This window comes from Salmo salar, chromosome 12, assembly GCF_965601325.2.
Source record: "Salmo salar chromosome 12, fSalSal1, whole genome shotgun sequence".
Classification (NCBI taxonomy): domain Eukaryota; kingdom Metazoa; phylum Chordata; class Actinopteri; order Salmoniformes; family Salmonidae; genus Salmo; species Salmo salar.
Genome location: NC_138302.1, coordinates 61,980,773 through 62,008,400, shown reverse-complemented (window position 1 = coordinate 62,008,400; position 27,628 = coordinate 61,980,773). Strand labels below are relative to the sequence as shown.

The 27,628-nt window shown below is 41.3% G+C and overlaps 1 protein-coding gene across 4 annotated transcripts; it reads right to left on the bottom strand.

Annotated features, from left to right (window-relative positions):
• Positions 1 to 207: 207 nt before the first annotated feature.
• Positions 208 to 26,352, bottom strand: LOC106565391 (protein FAM219A). Of its 4 annotated transcripts, none has more exons than XM_014132451.3 (6): positions 26,040 to 26,352; positions 21,881 to 21,980; positions 7,189 to 7,291; positions 6,261 to 6,344; positions 5,023 to 5,098; positions 208 to 3,030 (listed from the first exon to the last, which is right to left on the bottom strand). In XM_014132451.3, the coding sequence occupies exons 1-6, from the start codon at positions 26,100 to 26,102 to the stop codon at positions 2,872 to 2,874; spliced, it is 585 nt and encodes a 194-aa protein (XP_013987926.1). In that variant the 5' UTR covers positions 26,103 to 26,352; the 3' UTR covers positions 208 to 2,871. The 4 variants fall into 4 exon arrangements, with proteins under 4 accessions (XP_013987926.1, XP_013987928.1, XP_013987925.1 ...); XM_014132453.3 differs by having other exon boundaries at positions 5,044 to 5,098; XM_014132450.3 differs by having other exon boundaries at positions 21,881 to 21,983; positions 26,040 to 26,349.
• Between the last annotated feature and the right edge of the window lie 1,276 nt (positions 26,353 to 27,628).

Here is a 27,628-nt window from a genome sequence, read left to right as displayed (position 1 = left end):
CAACCCCAATCACTAGTGGAGGTAATAACTGTACAAGCCCTTGGTCATTGGGCTATCGCCTACAATTTGCTCTATTGTAGGTTCTCAAACATTACAAAAATAAACATCCGAGGACATTATTTTAAATATGTTTTCTATCCAGCACCTGACCATTGCCTGTGCATATTTTTCCTTTTTCCAGACATCACATGGAAGTTGCACCACAACTTTTAACTCGGATCTTTGATATTTATTTGTAGACATGATACACTACACAGAACAATAACATTGTTACATACAGAAACTTTAATAATTCACATCTTCTTTAAAATCACAATGAGTGTGAATGATATCCTAAAAAAGCCTATGGGCAATATTTAACATCCGCAAAATGGCACTAAACTCACAATATTGTGAGTACTGTAGTATTTCAGTGCAGTTTCATAGCTGTAAGTGCTGCCCTCTGTGTCCATGTTAAAATGTAGATTTTCCCTCCCCCCAAATAAAATAAATAAATAAACAGGCAATAAATATTTTCCAATACAATGCATTACTTAAGGCATACTCTACTTTAGACAACTCTGGGGTGAGAGGGAGTGTGAACTTGTGATCACAATGACAGGGGAAGCTAATGCTTAGCGCTCAGACAAAGCAGGTATACATTTCCATTGCTATTTGGATGATGCGTCCTTGAATATAGACAAAGCGTTTTTCCACTTTTTGCCTACTGAACACAGTGTTCCCTGTTTTGCACCATCCCAAAACAGCAGGTATTTTCATTATTTTGGATTGACCCGTTTGTGCTTGATTTGTGTGTATTCAAACTGGAGTCAACCCCTCATATCATTCATTGCACTACAGTGGAATGCACTGGATAACCAAGCACCCAAAGCAGTACAGTATATAACATCTTTACCTCATCCATCGCTTTATATATAGTACGCTATACAGTCTTGGATCGTTAGACATGAGGAGCAATTTCCAATTTGAAGCGTTCTACAGTGCATTCTGTGTGTGTGTGCCATGTGTACTGTGCCTGTGTGATTGCACAGACTGTGTCAGTGGCAGTGAGAAAAGCACAAGGTGGCGCTACAGCCTACTTCTGGAAGCACTATAGGAGGACATGGGCTGCTGTGTGTACAGGCGGACATTTTGCCCAACCACTATCAGTGTACTGGTAACATCCCTGCTCAGGAATTCAGAAGGACACATTCTCCATTTCAACTGGTATATTCATACAATAATTTAACACCATCTCATGTTAAATTATGGCTGTTATGCCCATGAAAGTTATGGTTTTTTTGGACACTATTATACAAATACATTTTTTTTTTAAATGGCCTTTTGGCACAGTTAAACTATAGTACCCACAACCCACAACCACTGGGTGCCAGGACTAGGAAATGGTATTATAGTATGGCAGGTACAGTAATGGTTAGCACATGAATCCTACTGAGCATATTGGAAAATGTGCTTCTCTTACAACAGTTCAAAGTAATTTACACAACAAAATAAAAAGATTAGAAGTACAATAGACAAGTGAAGACACCATAGTGAAATCAACAATGAGTAAACGTATAAGCAGGATGACCCAATATACAATTATATTGAGGGGTAACAAACCATTTAGTGTTACAGAAATATCCACTAAAATAAGTTATCATTTTCATGTGGACAGTAGTAGACTGGCACTAAATACACATTGGCTTCACCATACAGTATCGGACCTAGCCTGGTCCCAGATCAGTTTGTGCCAGCTCCTATGGTCATTGTCATGCCAAACATTGTGCACGACAGCACAAGCAGATCTGGAACCAGGCTTTGTGACCTATGAATCCCATATCTTTTCGTTAAGGACTGCACAAGAAAATAACCCTATCTAAATTGGCGCTAGGTGAAGTTGCAGTAGACTGGTCCCAGATCTGTTTATGCTGTCTTACCTTGACCCTACTCGAGATCGTCAAGACAGCACCAACAGATCTGGGACCAGGCTAAGGATGCAGTGGGTCAGGTTGAGAGCCTAACCCCCCCTCCAGTTACTGTATTGGTAGGGTGTTTATCTAAGTGGCACAGTGAGCAACATGCAAAGCTGTTCTCAAGTCATATATCAAACTTGTAAATAGGAATAGTTATTCTGATGTCTTTGTATGAAAATTCAAATATTTGTTATGTTCCCACATCATGTGAAACACGTATCACGACAACAGGAAGAGAAAGAAAATCTGATCAGAAAAGATAGAGGAGCGAGAAGACAGACTGCTGCAAATCCACTCAACTCAAAACTCACTTTGCATTTTAACTTGTGAGATGCCTGCTTGGAAACATAAAATAAATATTTGGGATTCCTCTGTGTTCGTTGCTATATCTCCTTAAATATTCTAAAAAGGTTTGATATTTGATTTTAGACACGTTACACACACTCAGACAGCTCTTCAATCAAATGTTTGTCCTTTTTCCACGCTCACAGTACATTCCCTGTTGATCCCTCCATACAGTAACAGCAACAAAGACTTTCAGGAGGTCAAACAAAGTTTAAGACGACATAATCCTCAAGAGACCATCTTCGAAACACTGCCATCTCACACAAGTTCAGCACTTGAGACCTTTCCATTGCCCTCCATGTAATATTCCAAGATGAGACAAGGTAGAGCTGCTTCTGAATACTACTCAGACATAAAGACCCTATAATGTAACAGACAAACGTATCACATGTCCTACCATAGGAGGAACCAGTTACTCTTAGTAAATTTGTTCTGCATTTTCACCCTTTTCAAATCCACACTAATTCCAATACACCTATTTTTCTGTCCCGTCCCCCCCAATCATTTCAACTCCTCCTCTTCCTTGTTGCTGCCCTGGTGGCAGGGGCGGGACCATCTGTCATGGGAGGGGCTACTGGATGTGGCAGGCTGAGGAGGAGGTGGCTTGGCAGCACATGCAGGTGGGGTTGACTGATTTGGGAGGGATCAGATCCAGATCCTCATCGTCAGGGATCTCGTCTAGCCGGTAACCGTCCTTCAGTAGCTGGATGTTGAGGTCCTGGTTGATCTGCTGCAGGGGACAGAGTGGACAAAACATGATCCTTTCCCAATCGTAATACAGTGTGCTCGGAAAGTATTCAGACCCCTCGACTTTCTCCAAATTTTGTTACGTTACAGTCTTATTCTAAAATGGATAAAGATGTCTCCCCCCCATTAATCTACACACAATACCCCATAAGGAGAAAGCAAAAACAGGTTTTTAGAGATATATATTTTTACATCTCTCACATTTACATAAGTATTCAGAGCCTTTACTCAGTACTTTGTTGAAACACCTTTGGCAGCGATTACAGCCTCGATTCTTCTTGAGTATGACGCTACAAGCACACCTGTATTTGGGGAGTTTCTCTCATTCTTTTCTGCAGATCCTCTCAAGCTCTGTCAGGTTGGAAGTGGAGCTGCACAGATATTTTCAGGTCTCTCCAAAGATGTTCGATCAGGTTCAAGTCCGGGCTCTGGCTGGGCCACTCAAAGACATTGAGACTTGTCCCGAAGCCACTCCTCTGTTGTCTTGGCTGTGTGCTTAGGGTCATTGTCCTGTTAGAAGGTAAACATTTGCCCCAGTCTGTGGTCCTGAGTGCTCTGGAGAAGGTTTTCATCAATGATCTCTCTGTACTTTGCTTCAATCATCTTTCCCTCAATCCTGACTAGTCTCCCAGTCCATGCCGCTGAAAAACACCACCACAGGATGATGCTGCCACCACGCTTCACCACAGGGATGGTGCCAGGTTTCCTCCAGACATGACGTTTGGCATTCAGGTCAAAGTGTTCAATCTTGGTTTAATCTGACCAGAGAATGTTGTTTCTCTTGGTCAGAGTTCTTTAGGTGCCTTTTGGCAAACTCCAAGCAGGCTGTCATGTGCCTTTTAGTGAGGAGTGGCTTCTGTCTGGCCACTATCATAAAGGCCTGATTGGTAGAGTGCTGCAGAGATGGATGTCCTTCTGGAAGGTTCTTCCATCTCCACAGAAGAACTCTGGAGCTCTAGCAGAGTGACCATTGGGATCCTTGACCAAGGCCCTTCTCCCCCAATTGCTCAGTTTGGTCGGGGGGCCAACTCTAGGAAGAGTCTTGGTGGTTCTAAACTTCTTCCATCTAAGAATTATGGAGGCCACTGTGTTCTTGGGGACGTTCAATGCTGCAGAAATGTGTTGGTACCCTTCCCAAGATATGTGCCTTGACTCGGAGCTCTATCGACAACTCCTTCGACCTCATGGCTTGGTTTTTGCTCTGACATGCACTGTGGGACCTTATATAGACAGGTGTGTGCCTTTCCAAATCCTGTCTAATCAATTTACCACGTGGACTCCAATCAAGTTGTAGAAACATCAAGGATGATCAATGGAAACAGGATGCACCTGAACTCCATTTCAAGTCTCATAGCCAAGGGTCTGAATACTTGCGTAAATTAGGTATCTGTTTTTTATTTGTAATAAATTTGCTAAAATTTCTAAAAACCTGTTTTCACATTTTCATTATGGGGTACTGTGTGTAGATTGATTATTTAATTTTTTCCCCCTCAATTTTAGAATAAGGCTGTAACGTAACAAAATGTGGAAAAGGTCAAGGGGTCTGAATACTTGCCGAATAGACTGTAATAAAGAGTCACGTACGTTATTATTGATTTGAAATGTCACAATGTTTTAGGTAAAACATAAGCGACTACAGAAATGCTATGGGTCGTGCTAGTCATTGTATAGTCGCAGACCTAACACCAAGTAATGATGTAAAAAGAAAAAAAAAACTAAAGTGAGACAAAATTACTACTTAAACACAGACAAACACATGGATAGAAACGAATGGTGATGAAATGCATGATAAATCACGACTGACGGAAACGCCATAGTTATACATTTACAGAAGTGAACGGTGATCAGAGGAGAAAAGATACAGGTTACAGGATAGAAGCCATGGGAATTGACATAAGCAGGGAAGTGACATGACAGGTTATGCAGTGCTTATGACAGCTTATGGTGACATTAGCTGTATGTAGTGCATAGATACCTGGTCCCTCAGACATCTCACCTCGGCTGAGGAGTATCCAGACGAAGAGTATCTGGACATGTCAAAGTCATCATCACTGAAACAGGAAGAGATGGTTAGTCTGACACCCAGACCTCCCAAACACCAGGACGTAACACAAACATTGATAGGGACAGTTAAAAAAAAGTTAAATATATATAAATACAATATTGTGCTATGGAGCTTAAATTTCTAGACAATAAAAAGGGAACTGTAAACTCATTTCGGGATACTTTTGAAAACATTGCTCAGCATTTCAGTGTGTTCCCTTCCAGAAAATGATTTATGAAAACCAAAAACACAGTGTTACATTCTAGATCTCCAGGCATCTCCCCAGTAGATAATTAGGCACCATGAGGAGCTGACATTTCAGCAGGATTGATTTATTCTAACAGAGACAACCAGCAGAGACAATCTGGAACGTTCCATTGAGCCCGACTCCAGGAATGATTGGCCCTTTTCTTAATGAGGCTGAACTCTATCAGACACGCCCAAAGACAATAAACACAAATGTACTTTCATACATGTGTTTTTTTGTGTGCGTTTTAGAGCGAGAGCGAGAACATGACGTCATCGTTGTGATGGGTGCCAAAAAGCGCAAATCGACAGATAAAGGTCATGGAAAACACAGGGTACAGGACCCATGTATTCGTTCCAAATGGCACCCTATTCCCTTCATAGTGCACTACTTTTGACCAGGGCCCTAGTCAAAAGCAGAACACTATGAGGGGAAAAGGGTAGAAAAGTGTGCCATTTGGGACGCATCCCATCTGTATCACACGCTGGGCAGGGAGCACTGAAGGAGGGAAGACACTGAGCCTTTTTTCCCAGCGGTCCAAATCCCAAACCCCCTAATCCGGCACCCTGGGAGAGGATTTTCCCTAAATTTGGGAATGACTCTGCCTGCTTGCCGAGAGAGGGAGGCTCGGAGCGGAGCTGTAACAGCCAACAGAGCAGTTATACTTTTCCTGCTTTCCCCGAGTCGGATCACTCTTTTCTGGTATGTGCTACTCTTTCAGCCTGTATTGAATTCAGAGAAGTAGTTAGTCCCCTACGCACTGTGACTGAGCTTTGAAAGGCTGAAGGCGGAGGTCAGGAACAAGTCTGTTGGACACCAGTGTCAAGAGAGAAAGAGAGTAGACGTCGGCAAGATGTGAGATGGATATCTTCTTCTCACCCTTTTGAAATCCCATTCAGAGAAATATTCCATTCACCGTTACCTGTCTGTATCCAGTGCTACCAGGGGCTTCTCATCTGGGCTGGTCTGGTCTAAAGAGGAGTAGCCTTTGTTTGGCACCACCAACCTAAATGAAAGTAGAAGAAAAGACAAAACGTGTGTGAAATTATCATGGGGATCGTCAAAGTAACATTTTCAAGTTTTCAATAAAAAAGGGCAATATATCCCAAAAACTTAAACTTGAATGTTAGCTCATTTCCAGTTATGTGGCACCAAAATTAAGATATTCTGGTTCCTGGGTTTCTCCTCCGATCTCTTGAATACAACAGATCTGTGGCTAAATCTGGACCAAATCTGGGATATCATAAAATGGCACGAATCAGCCTCCTCCTCAACAGCAGCTGTTAGCCACAGCAGGGGTTAGTACTCTCCTAGCCTGGTTAGAGCGCTTTTGGCTAAATCGCCAGCCTCCAGTCTAATGGGTGCTGCCCATAATCTGGGGCTCTGGGTGTAGGGGGAGCTGCTTTCACATCTCTGCTAATCCACCGAGGGACTAGGATTACAGACAAAGGGAAGGGCACCTGTTAGTGGGTTTGACTGAACCAGGCCCATACGCTTATCAACTAGAGTGAGTCTGAATTTAGCATTCACACAGACCGCCATTTCTAAAGTCCCTGTTCAGTTATGAATGGTTTATATTTTGAGTTTTAAAATGTGTTTTTGTGTATTTCTGATAACATTTAAGACTTTCTGGTAGATGTTTTCTAAGATCCCTTTTCCATCTGTTTACCCAGAAATCAAAGCCTTTACCTATGGCTAAATTTTAAGACAGAAAATAGAGACTCAGCTTTCATTTGACACCCAATTTGATATGACCTATTAAGTTCACGTTGGTGCTCATTGGTCCTTTTCCATGGAAAAGCCCCAAAATAATAACATGGTGAGGAAACCATCAGGTTTGAGCTTTTTACCGTGTTCTGGCCATGACGTTGTTCTTCTTGGGTTGCTGGTTGACAGGGCTACCCACGGTGCCATTTTTTACTGATCCCTTCCTGGCCAGCTCTCTCTGTTTCTCTGCCAATCACAGGAGATAACATCATAGTTAAAAACAATTAACAAACAAGGCAACAGTAAACATGTAGTCACCCATGAATGATGCAGCGCCCAACCTTGGGCCAATTGAGACAGTGCGTGTGACTAACAGATTTCAGCTAATTACTTCAGCTCCCGCCTTGGGCCAATCAGTGTAATTTTGCAAATTCTGGATCTCTACGGCAAGACGCATCATTCATCTAAGTTTCTTCAAAATCGGACCAGGGCTGTCTAAGATATCACGTGTCACTAACATATGAACGAACGAACGAACAAACAGAGAGAGATCCAAAGTCCCCTCTCCGATTTCATCGTGGGCGACAATGAGGGAAAGTGTCACCCCCTCCATCCCCATTGTCTTCCAGGTGGTGTCATTCCTAGGCGACACACAGTCCTCAGCATAGTCGTCACCACTATTTTATGCAAGACAATTCCCCAATACCCTTTTCCACAATGTATTCAATTGTTCATCTGCTTTGCTTTCTTTAGTGGGTCTACAATAAAACATGTTGCTTTCAGGTCCATCACTACCTTCTACCTGAAAATGACCAAAAACAAATGATAGTAGACAACCGTACTGCAACACTAGTTGTGCTGACATATGGAAAACTGTGGTAATTTATAACTCATATAGGGGCATGTGGGGCTTATAATGTAAACTTTGGGCTTGACTTTTATGGGACTTTCACACTGTCGTCTGTGTGCTTGGAATTCCTCTGTGGTCCAGTAGTGAATAAGCAGGCTGCCAAGACAATGATTGTGATGCAAAGCTTAATTAACATCAACATGACACTTCATTTCTTTAATCTCTGAAGCACAGTGCTGCTGACCAACTGAGTACATGAGGGAGATAGGGTTATGGGATTGGAAGCTGTGACCTCATTGCCCTTTCAAAGTTCCTGCCCTGGGATACGTTGATTAACTCCAGCCTGTTACTGCTAGCAAGGGCAGAACGGCTATTGGGTGTTGTCTTTAGGCAATATACCCCAAATAACCACAGCAATGCTCCGGGAGATCAAACACACTAAAGCTTTATTAGGCTTTATTGTGGAAACAGTTTAATAGGAATACAGTGCATTCGGAAAGTACTGAGACCCCTTGACTTTGTCCACATTTTGTTAGGTTACAGCCTTATTCTAAAATGTATTCAATAATTTCTCACCAATCTACACACAATTCCCCAAAATGACGAAGTGAAAATAGGTTTAGACATTTTAGCAAATTCATAAAAATATTTTAATTTTTAAACATTTACATAAGTATTCAGTATTCTGTGTCAAAGGAAGGCCCAAAGAATTGTCAAAGACTCCAGTCATCCAAGTCAGACTGTTCGCTGTGCTTCCACATGGAAAGCGGTATCGGAGCGCCAAGTCTAGGTCCAAAACAGCTTCTACCCTCAAGCCATAAGACTGCTAAACAATTAATCAAATGGCCACCCGGACTATTTACATTGACACCCCACCCTCCCTTGTTTTTATGCTGCTGCTACTATTACTCGCTGTTTATTATCTATGCATAGTCACTTTACCCCTACCTACATGTACAAATTACGTCGACTAACCTGTACCCCCGCTAGAGTTGCAAAGGGTCGGAAACTTTCCGGTAAATTTCCCAGAAATGTTCCATGGGAAGTTAAGCCCGGGAATTTTGCTTAAATTCATTTTAAAAAAAAGTTAGCTTATAACAGTGAAATCTAGAAGAAAAAGAAACGCACACCTATTAAGGCGAGGTGCTGGCTAACGGAGTAGAAAACTTGAAAATATGGGAGAGCCGCACACTCTAGGAGCTCAGATGCAAAAATGTAATATCCAACGTTTAAGCTTATAACAGTGAACCTTTTTTGTGGGATACACAAGGCAATTCTAGGTCTTGTAGCATATTTTGGTTAACCTATCCCAAATTCAATGGAATTACAACCCTCTGCATGCACAGCGCATTCTTCCATCACATGTACAGCTGATTCTCAAGATCTTGCACACTAATGAGATGCTATTGAGCCCACACTACTACACTGTCTGAGCCAAGGACTACATGCATTCTGGTATGTTTTGATTACAATACTGGGTGGGGTGAATATATTTTATATGACATGCATGATTTTTTGTTTACTAGTAAATAGTAGCCTACAGCAAAGTGTGTTTAAAATCATTTATAACTTGTTAACAATTTCAGCTAGTTAGTTTTTTTCTACCATGTGGGTTTTAGCTTGCTTGAGCCTGCTAACTGAGGTGTTAATTCACCTGTTTCCATACACGTTTCATTTTAAAACATTTATCATACAAAACTGAGTTAATCTAACTGCTTAACTATTTATCTGTACATGGAATTGTATTTTTTACTCTTTTTTCTAATCTTTAAAAAAAAAATGCCATGGGCACTATCTGATGTGTGGAGAATTTTCACTGCAGCCAATGTAGAAGGAAAAGCTGTGTACATTTGCAAATACTGTGCCAAATCATACGTTGGACCACAGAAGGTATTTGCACTGGTGACAGACAATGCTGCGAACATGAAGGCTGCTTGGTCTAACGTGGAGGAGTCCTACCCTCACATCACACCCATTGGTAGTGCTGCTCATGCATTGAATCTGCTTCTCAAGGACATCATGCCACTGAAAACAATGGATACACTCTACAAGCGAGCCAAGGAAATGGTTAGGTATGTGAAGGGTCATCAAGTTATAGCAGCAACCTATCTCACCAATCAAAGTGAGAAGAATAAGAGCACCACATTGAAGCTGCCCAGCAACACCCGTTGGGGTGGTGTTGTCATCATGTTTGATAGTCCAAGAAATGTCCATATCACAGTCTGCCGATATGGACAGCCCCATCAAGAGGATCCTCCTGGATGATGTATTTTGGGAGAGAGTGGTAAGCAACCTGAAACCTATAGCAGTAGCCATTGCACGAATTGAGGGAGACAATGCCATCCTGTCTGATGTTCAGACTCTGCTTACAGATGTAAGAGAAGAAATCCGTACTACCCTGCCCACTTCAATGTTGCTCCAAGCAGAGGAAACTGCAATTCTGAAATGCATCAAAAAGCGTTAAGACTTCTGCCTGAAGCTCATACACACCGCAGCATACATGTTGGACAACAAGTATGCTGGCAAGAGCATCCTGTCTGGTGCAGAGATCAACAAAGCCTATGGTGTCATCACTATCGTGTCTCGCCACCTTGGCCTGGATCAGGGCAATGTTCTTGGCAGTCTGGCGAAGTTCACTTCCAAGCAAGGGCTTTTGGATGGAGATGCAATATGCTAGTCGTGCCAACATTTCATTAGCCACCTGTCGGAAGGGACTTTGGTGATCTGAGGCTCTTTCTCCTGTTGCCTCCATCACCCTCCAAATCCCACCAACATCAGCCACCTCAGAGCACAACTGGTCCTTGTATGGGAACACACACACACACAGACACACACACACACCAAAGCACGCAATAGGCTGACCAATACAAGGGTTGAAAAATTGGTGGCCATCCGGGCAAATCTTTAGGCTTTTTGAGCCTGACAACGAGCCATCCTCAACAAAGTTGGAAAATGACAGTAAAGATGAGCCCTCAGAGTCTGATGTTCAAGAGGTGGACATTGAGGAGGTCCAGGGAGAAGACATGGAAGCCTGAGGGGAAGACAACAAAAGCTTTAGTTCCTAAACTCATTTTACAGATGTACAGTTGAAGTTGGAAGTTTACATACACCTTAGCCAAATACATTTGAACTCAGTTTTTCACAATTCCTGAAATTAAATCCTAGCAAAAATTCCCTGTTTTAGGTCAGTTAGGATCACCACTTTATTTTAAGAATGTGAAATGTTAGAATAATAAGAGAGAATGATTTATTTCAGCTGTTATTTATTTCATCACATTCCCTGTGGGTTAGAAGTTCAGCAACACTTAATTAGTATTTGGTAGCATTGCCTTTAAATTGTCTAACTTGGGTTAAACGTGCGGGTAGCCTTCCACAAGCTTCCCACAATAAGTTGGGTGAATTTTGGCCCATTCCTCCTGACAGAGCTGGTAACTGAGTCAGGTTTGAAGGTCTCCTTGCTCCCACACGCCTTTTCAGTTCTGCCCACACGTTTTCTATATGATTGAGGTCAGGGCTTTGTGATGGCGACTCCAATACCTTGACTTTGTTGTCCTTAAGCCATTTTGCCACAACTTCAGAAGTATGCTTGGGGTCATTGTCCATTTGGAAGACCCATTTGCAACCAAGCTTTAACTTCCTGACTGATGTCTTGAGATGTTGCTTCAATATATCCACATAATATTCTTTCCTCATGATGCCATCTGTTTTGTGAAGTGCACCATAAACTCCTGCAGCAAAGCACCCCTACAACATGATGCTGCCACCTCCGTGCTTCACGGTTGGGATGGTGTTCTTTGGCTTGCAAGCCTCTCCCTTTTTCCTCCAAACAGAACGATGGTCATTATGGCCAAACAGTTCTATTTTTGTTTCATCAGACCAGAGGACATTTCTCCAAAAAGTACGATCTTTGTCCCCATGTGTAGTTGCAAACCGTAGTCTGGCTTTTTGATGGCGATTTTGGAGCAGTGGCTTCTTCCTTGCTGAGCGGCCTTTCAGGTTATGTTGATATCGGACTCATTTTACTGTGGGTATAGATACTTTGTACCCGTTTCTTCAAGCATCTTCACAAGGTCCTTTCCTGTTGTTCTGGGATTGATTTGCACTTTTCGCACCAAAGTACGATCATCTCTAGGAGACAGAACATGTCTCCTTCCTGAGCAGTATGACGGCTCCGTGGTCCCATTGTGTTTATACTTGCGTACTATTGTTTGTACAGATGAACGTGGTACCTTCAGGCGTTTGGAAATTGCTCCCAAGGATGAACCAGTCCTGTGGAGGTCTACAATTTTTTTTCTGAGGTCTTGGCTGATTCCTTTTGATTTTCCCAGGATGTCAAGCAAAAAGGCACTGAGTTTGAAGGTAGGCCTTGAAATACAGCCACAGGTACACCTCCAATGGACTCAAATTATGTCAATTAGCCTATCAGAAGCTTCTAAAGCCATGACATTTTCTGGAATTTTCCAAGCTGTTTAAAGGCACAGTCAACTTAGTGTATGTAACCTTCTGACCCACTGGAATTGTGATAGTGAATTATAAGTGAAATAATCTGTCTGTAAATAATTGTTGGAAAAATTACTTGTGTCATGCAACAAAGTAGATGTCCTAACCGACTTACCAAAACTATAGTTTGTTAACAATACATTTGTGGAGTGGTTGAAAAACAAGTTAATGATCCTAACCTAAGTATATGTAAACTTCTAACTTCAACTTTAGGTCAAATAGGGGAGAGGCGTTGTGCCCCTTTTTGTTTTTGAAACCAGGTTTGCTGTTTATTTGAGCAATATGAGATGGAAGGAAGTTATACGCAATTAGGCCTCTATATAATACTGTACACCATCTTGAATTTGTTTTGGGGACTGAAAAGACCCCTGGTGACATGTCTGGTGGGATAAGTGTGTGTGTCAGAGCTGTGTGTAAGTTGACTTGCAAACAATTTGGGATTTTCAACACATTGTTTCTTAGAAAAAGAAGAAGTGATGCAGTCAGTCTCTCCTCAACTCTTAGCCAAGAGAGACTAGCATGCATAGTATTTATATCAGCCCTCTGATTACAATGAAGAGCAAAACGTGCCGCTCTGTTCTGGGCCAGCTGCAGCTTAACTAGGTCTTTCCTTGCAGCACTGGACCACACGACTGGACAATAATCAAGATTAGACAAAACTGGTGCCTGCAGAACTTGTTTTTTGGAGTGTGGTGTCAAAAAAGCAGAGCATCTCATTATTACGGCCAGACCTCTCCCCATCTTTACAACCATTGAATCTATATGTTTTGACCATGACAGTTTACAATCTAAAGTAACGCCAAGTAATTTAGTCCCCTCAATTTGTTCAACAGCCACACCATTCATTACCAGATTCAGCTGAGGTCTAGAACTTAAGGAATCATTTGTACCAAATACAACGCTCTTAGTTTTAGAGATGCTCAGGACTAGTTTATTTCTGGCCACCCATTCCAAAACAGACCGCAATTCTTTGTTAAGTGTTTCAGTGACTTCCTTAGCTGCGGTACCGCTTGCCGTGCGTCTTATGGCTTGGGGGCTGAAGCTGTTAAGAAGCCTTTTGGACCTGGACTTGGCGCTCCGGTACTGCGTGCCGTGCGTTAAGGGCTTGTAAGTAACCATTTCACGGTATTCAGCACCTGTAACAAATACATCTGATTTGATTCAGACCCTTTGCTATGAGCAGTGGTGGAAAAAGTACCCAAATGCCATACTTAAGTAAAAGCATACATACCTTAATAGAAAGTTACTCAAGTAAAAGTTACCCAGTAAAATACTACTTGAGTAAAAGTCAAAGTATTTGGTTCTAAACATACTTCAGTATCAAAAGTAAATGTAATTGATAGAATATACTTAAGTATCAATCATTTCAAATTCCTTATATTAAGCAAAGCAGACGGCACCATTTTCTTGTTTTTAAAATGTACAGATAGCCAGGGGCACACTCCAGCACTCAGATTTAATTTTAAAACAATGCATTTGTCTTTAGTGAGTCTGCCAGATCAGAGGCAGTAGGGATGACCACTTATTCTCTTGATAAGTGTGCGAATTGGAATATGTTCCTGTCCTGCTAAGCATTCAAAATATAACAAGTACTTTTGGGTGTCAGGGAAAATGTAGGAAGTAAAAATAATATTATCATTAGGAATGTAGTGAAGTAAAAGTAGTCAAATAAAAAAAAAGTACAGATAACCCCCCAAAAAACAAGTAGTATTTTCAAGTATTTCTACTTAAGTACTTTACGCCACTGGCAATGAGACTCGAAATTGAGCACAGGTGCATCCTGTTTCTATTGATCATCCTTAAAACCTGTTTAGGATAGGGGGCAGTATTTTCACGGCCGGATAAAAAAATGTACCCGATTTATACTGGTTACTACCTCTGCCCAGAAACGAGAATATGCATATTATTAGTATATTTGGATAGAAACACTCTGAAGTTTCTAAAACTGTTTTGAATGGTGTCTGTGAGTGTAACAGAACTCATATGGCAGGCAAAAACCTGAGAAAATTCCAAGCAGGAAGTGGCCTGTCTGAGAATTGTAGTTCTTTTGATTCTCTATCGAAACTACAGTATCTGTGGGGTTACGTTGCACTTTCTAAGGCTTCAGAAAGCGGATTGAGCCGTCTCCTGTCTCTGGGCAGAGTATAGTAGCTCAGTTTCTCAGTGGTCTGCCTGGGGACAAAGAGATTGGATATGCGCGTTCCCGCGAGCACGCTGTTTTTTCTTTTCGTCTTTGAATGAATACACTATTGTCCGGGGGGAATATTATCGCTATTTTATGAGAAAAATACCATAAAAATAGATTTTAAACAGCGTTTGACATGCTTCGAAGTACGGTAATGGAATATTTTGAATTTTTTGGTCACGAAACGCACCGGGCGCGTCACCCTTCTTTACCCTTCAGATAGTGTCTTGAACGCACAACAAAACGCCGCTATTTGGATATAACTATGGATTATTTGGAACCAAACCAACATTTGTTATTGAAGAAGAAGTCCTGGGAGTGCATTCTGACGAAGAACAGCAAAGGTAATCCAATTTTTCTTATAGTAAATCTGAGTTTGGTGAGTACCAAACTTGGTGGGTGTCAAAATAGCTAGCCATGATGGCCGGGCTATCTACTCAGAATATTGCAAAATGTGCTTTCACCGAAAAGCTATTTTAAGAATCGGACACCGCGATTGCATAAAGGAGTTCTGTATCTATAATTCTTAAAATAATTGTTATGTTTTTTGTGAACGTTTATCATAAGTAATTTAGTAAATTCACCGGAAGTGTTCGGTGGGAATGCTAGTTCTGAACGTCACATGCTAATGTAAAAAGCTGTTTTTTGATATAAATATGAACTTGATTGAACAAAACACGCATGTATTGTATAACATAATGTCCTAGGAGTGTCATCTGATGAAGATCAAAGGTTAGTGCTGCATTCAGCTGTGGTTTTGTTTTTTGTGACATTATATGCTAGCTTGAAAAATGGGTGTCTGATTATTTCTGGCTGGGTACTCTGCTGACATAATCTAATGTTTTGCTTTCGCTGTAAAGCCTTTTTGAAATCGGACAGTGTGGTTAGATAAAGGAGAGTCTTGTCTTTAAAATGGTGTAAAATAGTCATATGTTGTTTGAAAAATTGAAGTTTTTGGATTTTCGAGGAGTTTGTATTTCGCGCCACGCCTATCATTGGATATTGGAGCAGGTGTTCCGCTAGCGGAACGTCTAGATGTAAGAGGATAACAATGTCCTAGGAGTGTCATCTGATGAAGATCAAAGGTTAGTGCTTCATTTAGCTGCGTTTTGGGTTTTTGTGACATATATGCTTGCTTGGAAAATGGCTGTGTGATTATTTTGGTCTATGTACTCTCCTAACATAATCTAATGTTTCGCTTTCGCTGTAAAGCCTTTTTGAAATCGGACAATGTGGTTAGATTAACGAGAGTCTTATCTTTAAAATGGTGTAAAATTGTCGTATTTTTGAGGTTTTTGTATTTTGCGCCACGCTGTTCCATTGGATATTGGCTAGCGGAACGCCTAGATGCAACAGGTTTAAGATGTTTCTACAACTTGGAGTCCACATGTTGTAAATTCAATTGATTGGACATGATTTGGAAAGGCACATTGTGTGTGAATTGGAATAGTTGACAGTGCATGTCAGAGCAAAAACCAAGCCATGAGGTCGAAGGAATTGTCCGTAGAGCCCCGAGACAGGATAGTGTCGAGGCACAGATCTGGGGATCTGCAGCATTGAATGTCCCCAAGAACACAGTAGCCTCCATCATTCTTAAATGTAATAAGTTTGGAACCAAGAACCCAATGGTCACGCTGACAGAGCTCCTCTATGGAGATGGAGACTTATTTCCCTCACCAACCTGAGCTGCTAACCGGTCGCTGCAGCTGTACATAGTCCATCTGTAAATTGCCCACCCAATCTACATACCTCATCCCCAAACTTTGTATTTTATTTACTTTTCTGCTCTTTTGCGCACCAGTATTTCTACTTGTACATCATCATATGCTCATTTATCACTCCAGTGTTAATCTGCTAAATTGTAATTATTTGCTCCTATGGCCTATTTATTGCCTACCTCCTCCTTTTGCACAAACTGTATATAGACTTTCTTTTTTCCTACTGTGTCATTGACTTGTTTATTGTGTTATTGGCTTGAAAATTGTTTACCCCATGTGTAACTGTTGTCTGTGTCACACTGCTTTGCTTTATCTTGGCCAGGTCGCAGTTGTAAATGAGAACTTGTTCTCAACTAGCCTACCTGGTTAAATAAAGGTGAAATTAAAAATAAAAAAAATTGGAGAACCTTCCAGAAGGACAACCATCTCTGCAGCACTCCACCAATCAGGCCTTGGTAGAGTGGCCAGACGGAAGCCAATCCTCAGTAAAATGCACATGACAGCCCACTTGGAGTTTGCCAAAAGGCACCTGAAGCACTCTGACCATGAGAAATAACATTCTCTGGTCTGATGAAACCAAGATTGAACTCTTTGGCCTGAATGCCAAGTGTCAAGTCTGGAGGAAACCTGGAACCATCCCTACGGTGAAGCATGGTGGTGGCAGCATCATGCAGTGGGGATGTTTTTCAGCGGCAGGGACTGGGAGACTAGTTATGATCGAGGGAAAGATGACTGGAGGAAAGTACAGAGAGATCCTTGATGGAAACCTGTTCCAGAGCGCTCAGGACCTCAGACTGGGGCAAAGGTTCACCTTCCAACAGGACAACGACCCTAAGCCCACAGGCGAGACAACCAGGAGAGCCTTTAGGACAAGTCTCTGAATGTCCTTGAGTGTCCCAGCCAGAGCCCGGACTTGAACCCGATCAAACATCTTTGAAGAGACCTGAAAATTGCTGTGCAGCAACGCTCCCCATCCAACCTGACAGAGCTTAGGAGGACCTGCAGAGAAGAATGGGAGAAACTCCCCAAATACAGGTGTGCCAAGCTTGTAGCGTCATACCCAAGAAGACTCGAGGCTGTAATCGCTGCCAAAGGTGCTTCAACAAAGTACTCAGTAAAGGGTCTGAATACTTATGTAAATGTGATATTTCACCGTTTTATTTGTAAGAAATTTGCAACTTTCTAAAAACCTGTTTTTGCTTTGTCATTGTGGGGTAGTGTGAGTAGATTGATGAGGTGAAAAAACGATTTAACCTCTCTGGGGTATGTGGGACGCTACCGTCCCACCTGCGGGACACACTATTCAACAGCCAGTGATATAGCAGGGCGCCAAATTCAAAACAAAAAAAAATCTCAATTCAAATTTCTCAAAAATACAACTATTATATCCCATTTTAAAGATACACTTCTCGTTAATCCAACCACATTGTCCAATTTCAAAAAGGTTTTACGGCGAAAGCATAAAGTTAGATTATGTTAGGACAGCGCAGAAACAAGAAAAACCAGACATTTTCCAAGCAAGGAGAGGCGTCACAAAAACCAGAAATACAGCTAAAATTAAGCACTAACCTTTGATGATCTTCATCAGATGGCACTCATAGGACTTTATGTTACACAATACATGTATGTTTTGCTCGATAAAGTTCATATTTATATCCAAAAACCCCATTTTACATTGGCCCGTAATGTTCAGAAATATTTTGCCTCCAAAAACATCCGGTGAATGGGCACATCAATTTACAGAAATACTCATCATAAACGTTGATAAAATATTAAACTGTTATTCAAAGAATTATAGATAAACTTCTCCTTAATGCAACCGCTGTGTCAGATATCAAAAAAGCTTTACGGCAAAAGCACACTGCAATAATCTGAGTCCTGTGCTCAGACAACAACATCAAGCAATACAGATACCCGCCATTTTGGAGTCAAATAAAATCATAAATAGCATTATAAATAGTCACTTACCTTTGATGATCTTCATCAGAATGCACTCCCAGGAATCCCAGGTCCACAATAAATGTTTGTTTTGTTCGATAAAGTCCATAATTTATGTCCAAATACCTCCTTTTTGTTCGTGCGTTCAGTCCACTACTCCAAATCCAGGAAGCGTGCCGGAATGTCACGAAGAAAAGTTAAAAAAAGTTATATTTACGATGTATAGCATCAATCTTTAGGGTGCTTTTAACATAAATCTTCAGTAATATCCCAACCGGACGATTCCAATGTCTTCAAAAATGAACTGGAACACAGCTAACGCTCACGTGAATGCGCGCCACTGAACTCATGTCATTTTCTGAGTCATCAACTTCCAGGAGCTCTTGTTCGCTCAAGATTCACTGTAGAAGCTTCAAACAACGTTCTAAAGACTGTTGACATCTAGTGGAAGCCTTAGGAAGTGCAAAATGAACCCTAAGTCACTATATACTGGATAGGCCAGGACTTGAAAAACTACAAACCTCAGATTCCCACACTTCCTGGTTGGATTTCTCTCAGGTTCTTGCCTGCCATATGAGTTGTTATACTCACAGACATCATTCAAACAGTTTTAGAAACGCCAGAGTGTTTTCTATCCAAGTCTACTAATAATATACAGTGAGGGGAAAAGTATTTGATCCCCTGCTGATTTTGTACGTTTGCCCACTTACAAAGAAATGATAAATCTATAATTTTAAAATGGTAGGTTTATTTGAACAGTGAGAGACAGAATAACAAAAAAAATCCAGAAAAACACATGTCAAAACTGTTATAAAATTATTTGCATTTTAATGAGGGAAATAAGCATTTGACCCCTCTGCAAAACATGACTTAGTACTTGGTGGCAAAACCCTTGTTGGCAATCAGAGGTCAGACGTTTCTTGTAGTTGGCCACCAGGTTTGCACACATCTAAGGAGGGGTTTTGTCCCACTCCTCTTTGCAGATCTTCTCCAAGTCATTAAGGTTGAGGCTGACGTTTGGCAACTCGAACCTTCAGCTCCCTCCACAGATTTTCTATGTGATTAAGGTCTGGAGACTGGCTAGGCCACTCCTGGACCTTAATGTGCTTCTTCTTGAGCCACTCCTTTGTTGCCTTGGCCGTGTGTTTTGGGTCATTGTCATGCTGGAATACCCATCCACGACCCATTTTCAATGCCCTGGCTGAGGGAAGGAGGTTCTCACCCAAGATTTGACAGTACATGGCCCCGTCAAATGATGCGGTGAAGTTGTCCTGTCCCCTTAGCAGAAAAACACCCCCAAAGCATAATGTTTCCACCTCCATGTTTGACGGTGGAGATGGTGTTCTTGGGGTCATAGGCAGCATTCCTCCTCCAAACACGGCAAGTTGAGTTGATGCCAAAGAGCTCCATTTTGGTCTCATCTAACCACAACACTTTCACCAGTTGTCCTCCGAATCATTCAGATGTTCATTGGCAGACTTTAGACGGGCATGTATATGTATTCTTGAGCAGGGGGACCTTGCGGGCGCTGCAGGATTTCAGTCCTTCACAGCGTAGTGAGTTACCAATTGTTTTCTTGGTGACTATGGTCCCAGCTGCCTTGAGATCATTGACAAGAAGCTCCCGTGTAGTTCTGGGCTGATTCCTCACCGTTCTCATGATCATTGCAACCCCACGAGGTGAGATCTTGCATGGAGCCCCAGGCCGAGGGATATTGACAGTTCTTTTGTGTTTCTTCCATTTGCGAATAATCGCTCCAAATGTTGTCACCTTCTCACCAAGCTGCTTGGCGATGGTCTTGTAGCCCATTCCAGCCTTGTGTAGGTCTACAATCTTGTCCCTGACATCCTTGGAGAGCTCTTTGGTCTTGGCCATGGTGGAGAGTTTGGAATCTGATTGATTGATTGCTTCTGTGGACAGGTGTCTTTTTTACAGGTAACAAGCTGCGGTTAGGAGCACTCCCTTTAAGAGTGTGCTCCTAATCTCAGCTCGTTACCTGTATAAAAGACACCTGGGAGCCAGAAATCTTTCTGATTGAGAGGGGGTCAAATACTTATTTCCCTCATTAAAATGCAAATCAATTTATAACATTTTTGACATGCGTTTTTCTGGAAATTTTTGTTGTTATTCTGTCTCTCACTGTTCAAATAAACCTACCATTAAAATTATAGACTGATCCTTTCTTTATCAGTGGGCAAACATACAAAATCAGCAGGGGAACAAATACTTTCCCCCCCCCACTGTACATATCCTACCTTCTGGGCCCGAGTAGCAGGCAGTTTAATTTGGGCATGCCTTTTATCCAAAATTCCGAATGCTGCCCCCTACCCTAGAGAAGTTAATCAATTTTAGAATAAGGCTGTAACTGTCACGAGAATTTTGCTATCTCAATGGTTGAACTCAACTATCACTCAAGCTTTAAATAATTCCCAGAGGTTGTAATGCTCTTGTTAATAAAGAATTATTCAAAGACCCAGTCTGCAATAGATCAGTCCTTTATTCAGAGAGCTCTGCCCTCTCAAGTTCAGAGCCCATCTTTTATACACACACAAGTTCCTGTCATAGGCTACTCCCTGTTCAGATAGTATAGTGGAAAAATACAGACTAACACATCTCATTATCTTCTGCAAGCCTAGCCATTTCTAACAGTTACTCCCCTACCTAGGTTGGGGAGGCCTCTCTCCTGTTATTGGTTTCAGAGTTATCACAAGGTCGTCTGTAGACAGTTGAGTTGTCCTTTGATGTCTCAACTATACATTTCTCATATTGCAAAATAGTAACACAATGGCCTAGTCACACACATTATTGGATTATGACTCTAACACATTTCATACAATTATATGGTTTCAGGGTGGAATACTTCAGTCATTATCTTAAATATACAAATTATTCTATCAGTAACGTAACAAAATGTAGAAGTCCAGGGATCTGAATACCTCCGAATGCACTGCATCTTGGTTATGACTTTCAGTCAGTAACTCAAACCTATTTTGATAGGCCTAGAGCTATGTCAAGAAAGAAATTCAGCAAAACATGGTAAAGGAGTAATGTTACAAAGATGCATAACAAAGAAGAATCATCACTTTGGTGCATCTGACTGAACCTGCCTTTCTACATGTCGCTGTGCTATAAGCCTATCATAAATATTTATTGTGCTTACGCAAAGAACACAGCATTGCTCCAAAAATAGATGAACTACTGAATGAGAATAAAACTGTTGACTCATTAATACATTTTGTGTTGTGGATCTGTGGTGTAGGGATGTTATATGATGTACTGTTATCTTTAGCTCATTTAGTACAAACATAGGTCACCGTTTTATCTTTTGTTTTAGATGTAATGTGGGTGCTTTGGTGTCTTTGGACCCCAGGAAGAGGCAGCAGCTAATGGGGATCCCTAATAAATACATTAACCAATTGCTATAGCTGAATCACTCAGTTTGATAGCATGCCATCAATTTAAGCATTTGCTCAAATGCCACAGCTGGTGGTTGTATGGTGTTACATATTGACTGACAGACTGAATGATTTAATAATTTATAGACAGAGAGATGGTCTTATTGAAGGCCACCGTGTGTTAGTAGAAGACAGACACATTGATGTTGTACAGGGAATGAGGAGTGGAGATCCTATTATAAGGCTCACCTATTTTCACTTGCAGTGGGGAGGGCTTGTAGTTCATGGCCACCGTTTCCCCTTCTCTAGTATCGGAGTCGGCCTCAGAGGTGGAGGATGCTGCTGGGTCCTGCTGCAGAAAAAAACAGATGATTTCCCAGGTTTGATATGGTCATTTTCTATCAGATGTGTTCAACTTTTTTTATTTCACCTTTATTTAACCAAGTAGGCCAGTTGAGAACAAGTTCTCATTTACAACTTCGACGTGGCCAAGATAAAGCAAAGCGACAAAAAACAACAGAGTTACACATGGAATAAACAAAAGTACAGTCAACTTTCAAGATTCGCTGTGGTTGTTTTACATTTGACCTCTGGCACAAATCAGCTTCCATAAGCGACAGTCCTATTTTCAATTCCAAAACAGGCAGACTTCAGCTTAACTTCACAACCAGTGAAAATATTTGTATTATTTGACCATGCCCAAAAGGCATTTTCCAGCCCTTTGAGCACCTTCTTCCCCTCATCTATGGCGTTCTACTTATAATTTACTGTTTAGTTAGCCTCTGCTTCCAAGCTTCGCTCACGTGAGGTGAAAGCCTTTGACAGAGACCACTGTTAAGTGTGTGCCTGCTTGTGACTCTATGCTTGGCCAGTTTCCACTGCCAGAGCACTCTACTTGTGAGACTTGGCTGGGAGTAGGCCAGTGAGGCTGTCAGTGAGTGACGTCACTCGGGGGGCCGTGGGAGAACAGAGGGGGTTCCTATTGGACGGGACTGTGTCCCAAATGGAACCCTATGTAGTGCACTACTTTTGACCAGGCTCTGGTCACAAGTAGTGCACTATAAAGGTAAAAGGGTGCCGTTTGGGACACAGCCGAGAACTGCTGGATGGTGGAAGGTCTGGCTGGTTGGTCTGCCTACTCCATTGACAGAGCCCTGCATTATGTTCACCACAAGCCTGTCACAGCCAGCAAAGTAGGCCGGAGCAGAGATCCTACAAGGGCAGCCTGAAAGAACACTGCATTCTCTCCAGGGAACTGCCTGGCTGCCGTGGTGAAACAACAGACCACTAACAAGCAGTACAGCAGGCAGAGCATGAAACTACTATACAACACCTAGTAAACGTATCCACTCCCTCTCTTCCACAGTTTTCCCATTCTGCTGACTTCAATTTTACAAGCATAGTTGATTACATTTAAACACGTACTGTGTAGTCTACACTGTAGATAGACCTAAGTGTCATTACGCAATAGCCTATATTTATATTTGTAATTTAGCAGACACTCAGAGCCACTAACAAGCACTCTTATTTCTTATTTCACTCCCAGAACAAGTGTTAAATAACGGACTCAGTGCTTTTCCCCGTCCAGTACAATTCATACAGGCACTGGACACAAACAACTGCTTTATCCGGTGAAATATTGTTCATTATGCTGAACAAATTAATCAAAAGTGACAACATGGTGCTAACAGAGCACTGGGACATGGGAAAGTACAACAATGAGATATTCCCACTGTAACAGCCTGCAAACATCAGGCTATTTTTGTTCTGCGACAAAGACCCATTATTTTCTTTATGAGGTTTTCCAAGCACCAGCTTCTCCTTCTACCCATTCAGAGTCACACCTTAGCTCACACAATAGAGGTCTGAGCAGCTGGAAAGAAATATATATACATTTTTTTTTATCTCCACTCACAATAGATGAAGTGTGGATGACGTGTCAAGTTATGGAATTATGTTCTCCTTGAGGTCTTTAATCTAGTATGGATGCATGTAGAAGGTGCATCTGTTTTTGTGTGTGTTTTGATGAAGTGAGCTCTCACTGTGCAGAAGATGTGAGGGATACATGTTAGATGTCATACGACATATCATCAACACACACTGATACATCTTCTATATGTATCCATGCTTGATGAAAGACCTCAAGGACATCACACCATACACCAGTTAAACTAGGTGTGTTTCCATTGCCTAGTCTGGTCAGCTATGACCTCCAGAGCTAACAGCAGTGGTGGAAAAAGTACTCAATTGTCATACTTGAGTAAAAGTAAAGATACCTTAATAGAAAATGACTCAAGTAAAAGTCACCCAGTAAAATCCTACTTGAGTAAAAGTCTAAAAGTATTTGGTTTTAAATATACTTAAGTATAACAAGTAAATGATGAAATATACTTAAGTATCAATCATTTCAAATTCCTTATATTAAGCAAACCAGACATTACCATTTTCTTGTTTTATTTATTTTTATTTACAGATAGCCAGGGGCAAGCGCCAACACCCAGACATCATTTACAAACGAAGCATGTGTTTAGTGAGTCCGCCAGATCAGAGGCAGTAGGGATGACCAGGGATGTTCTATTTATAAGTGTGCGAATTACAATATTTTCCTGTCCTGCTAAGCAATCAAAAAGTAACGAGAACTTTTGGGTTTCAGGGAAATTGTATTGAGTAAAAAGTACACACTTTTCTTTAGGAATGTAGTGAAGTAAAAGTGTTGGGGGGAAAATTCCAGTTCCCATCAGTTAAATTGGATGTGGCATTTGGCTTAAATACATGTCACCCTTCTATAGTGCTGTTTAAGTTAAAGGGAGTGTTGGCACAACCCAACTCAAACCGTAGCCTAATTCTACACAGGACAGCCTGTTTTATTAATTGAAGTCAATTTCAGAACATTTGAGAGGCAGTTGCCAAGTTGATTCATTTTCTTTACCATTCACAATGAACTGATTAGCATGAGAATGCAAAGAGCTCTCTGTGCAACAGAACAGCTGGCTCTTTGACTCTCTGATCTGGGTTGAATAAGGATAGACTACAAGTTGTTATTGCAGTCTACGTTGACCTAACAGACCTAGCCATTGGATTTCCTTCAAGTAAGTCAGGCTAGAAGTAGAAACCAATACTAGCAATCTGAAAAAATATATATTTTTGAATCACTGACAGCAGTAGTACGTTGAAGTCTTATTACAAAAACAGGCTTGAGGAAAGGTGAATGTCAATGTTGACAATTTAAAAGAAGCAGGCTGAGAGAAGAAAATAATGGCAATGATAGAGATCTACCATTCATTTATGACCAACACACACAAATACATTAAGGCGTAACCAGATAAAAGCATTAAATCCATGCCAGCATTAGCAGACGTGAGAAACATGAGAACATGGACTGTGAATCAAATCGATATGTTGAAGAGAAGCGAGATGGGCCTAAATTATTCTCTCTGATTTTATGGGGGGGGGGGGGGGGGTAGAGGCACCTAATAATATCAAGGAAGCCCCCACAGTGTAGTTGCACTGTATCTTTTTCAAGTTCAAAGTATTTTCTATCCAATGCACCTTGAAAGAGAAGATATAAAACCAGCAGACACTAGGCCTTCCATGGAATGAATTTGACACCCCGGCTGTAGAGGAACTGAAGGGACCCAACCACAGTGTATGGGGCACTACACATATTGAGAGGTCTGAATGGTGAAAATCCATAAAGAAACAATGAAGGACACTGAAAGACCTAGTTGTGGGGGTGAACCTATACTCATCCTGCACTGACATGCACCTGCAGTCCCTGTTGAGACTCAAGAGGTACAGAAAGGTCCTTCCTGAAACACCATGCATATATCGAAGCCAGAATGCACAAATTAAAAGTGAACTGACAGTGTCCAGACCAGTCTGCACGTGAACAGTGCAAGTGCGAATGTTAATCTGTATCCAGAGTTAAGCCTATCAGTGGTATAGTACTGTAATTCTCTCCTCCAGAAGAACCTACCATCTCGGGCTATGCATCAACTGAGGCTGGGACTGAGGCTGCCGGGCTGGGCATCAGCTGGAGACAGCGCATATTCACCCAGCCAGCAGTCGTCATATCGAAGCGAGCTCTACTTCCCCCATCACAATTCCCAAGAAATAACACGTCACCAGTTTGGTTAGAAACTAATCTCGGTGGCAATGACGGCCAGACGAAGTCCATTCAATAAAATGTTATCGGTCAGAAGAAATGCTTAGGAAGACAAACATAATTGTCAAACGGGAACCCACCCACCCCAAGCAAACAAAACCGGGCAGTCGCTAACCAGCTGTCTGACAAGGATTTTCGACAAACACACCCGTTCACGCATTTACATTCTAGTATAGGCTTAATTTCAAGGTAATTTGAACTCAAATGAAGCTAGCAATAAACTAAACAAGACATTGCACTTACCAAGGGCTGCGTCTCCGTAACTGGGGGTACTTGGAACCTATCCATTTCTTCTTCCTTCATCATTTTCGACGATTGGTATTAGCTAGCTACACCGCCAAACCGATGTAAGATCTTAATATTTGTAAGCACAAAAATACTCGACTTATTCCATAGGTTGTCGCATAAACGATGTGTTATTTTTGTATGATTCTCATTTGTTTTCTGCCTCTAGTCAGTCAGTAAGGCATGGTCAGATCTGGTGACTCAACCAAAACAGACAGACCTACGTCGGTCCTAGTGATCTGTCATTCGCGAACAAACGGCTCTTTTTGAATGTATCTTTTTGGTGAACGTCGGGAACATAATGGCATCGGTGAAAGAGCCGTACATTTGGCTCCCTGATTTGCATACTGCTTTTTGAGCTCAAAACAACGTTTTTCTGCGGATAAGTTACAAAATAATTATCTAAAGAGGGTGAATCCTCACTGCAAAAATAATAAATAATGGGGAGAGCGCAACAATCTGGTCCACGCCGTTTTGGAGCCAAATGAGCCGGCTCTTTTACATGACTGGAGCCAAATGAGCCGGTTCACCAAAAAGACTCGGAATGACCATCACTAGTCGGTGCCATCTTCCGGGTGTGGAAAAATTCATACATTATTCATGACATCACCGTCCAATCATGGACGAATGATGATGGCAATTCGAGATAACGCTTGAAAAACACCAATTTATGAAATCACAACAACCACGTCGACAATATAGGTCTAGACTAAAGCATGTCAGATAAAAGTCTATATTAGACTACAAATATGTACATTTACATATATATATATATATATATATATATAGACTACAAATATGTACATTTACATATATATATATATATATGTATATATATATATATATATACATATATATATATACATATATATATATATATATATGTATATATATATATATACATATATATATACATATATATGTTTGAGGTTGTGGACAGGTGTCTTTTATACTGATAACAAGTTCAAACAGATGCCATTAATACAGGTAACGAGTGGAGGACAGAGGAGCCTCTTAAAGAAGAAGTTACAGGTCTGTGAGAGTCAGAAATCTTGCTTGTTTGTAGGTGACCAAATACTTATTTTCCACCATCATTTGCAAATAAATTCATTAATGTGATTTTCTGGAATTGTTTTTCTCATTTTGTCTGTCATAGTTGACGTGTACCTGCCATCTATTTTGTGAAGTGCACCAGTCCCTCCTGCAGCAAAACACCCCCACAACATGATGCTGCCACCCCCGTGCTTCATGGTTGGGATGGTGTTCTTCGGCTTGCAAGCGTCCCCCTTTTCCTCCAAACATAACAATGGTCATTATGGCCAAACAGTTCTATTTTTGTTTCATCCGACCAGAGGACATTTCTCCAAAAAGTACGATCTTTGTCCCCATGTGCAGTTGCAAACCGTAGTCTGGCTTTTTTATGATGTTTTTGGAGCAGTGGCTTCTTCCTTGCTGAGCAGCCTTTCAGGTTATGTCAATATAGGACTCGTTTGACTGTAGATATAGATACTTTTGTACCTGTTTCTACCAGCATCTTCACAAGGTCC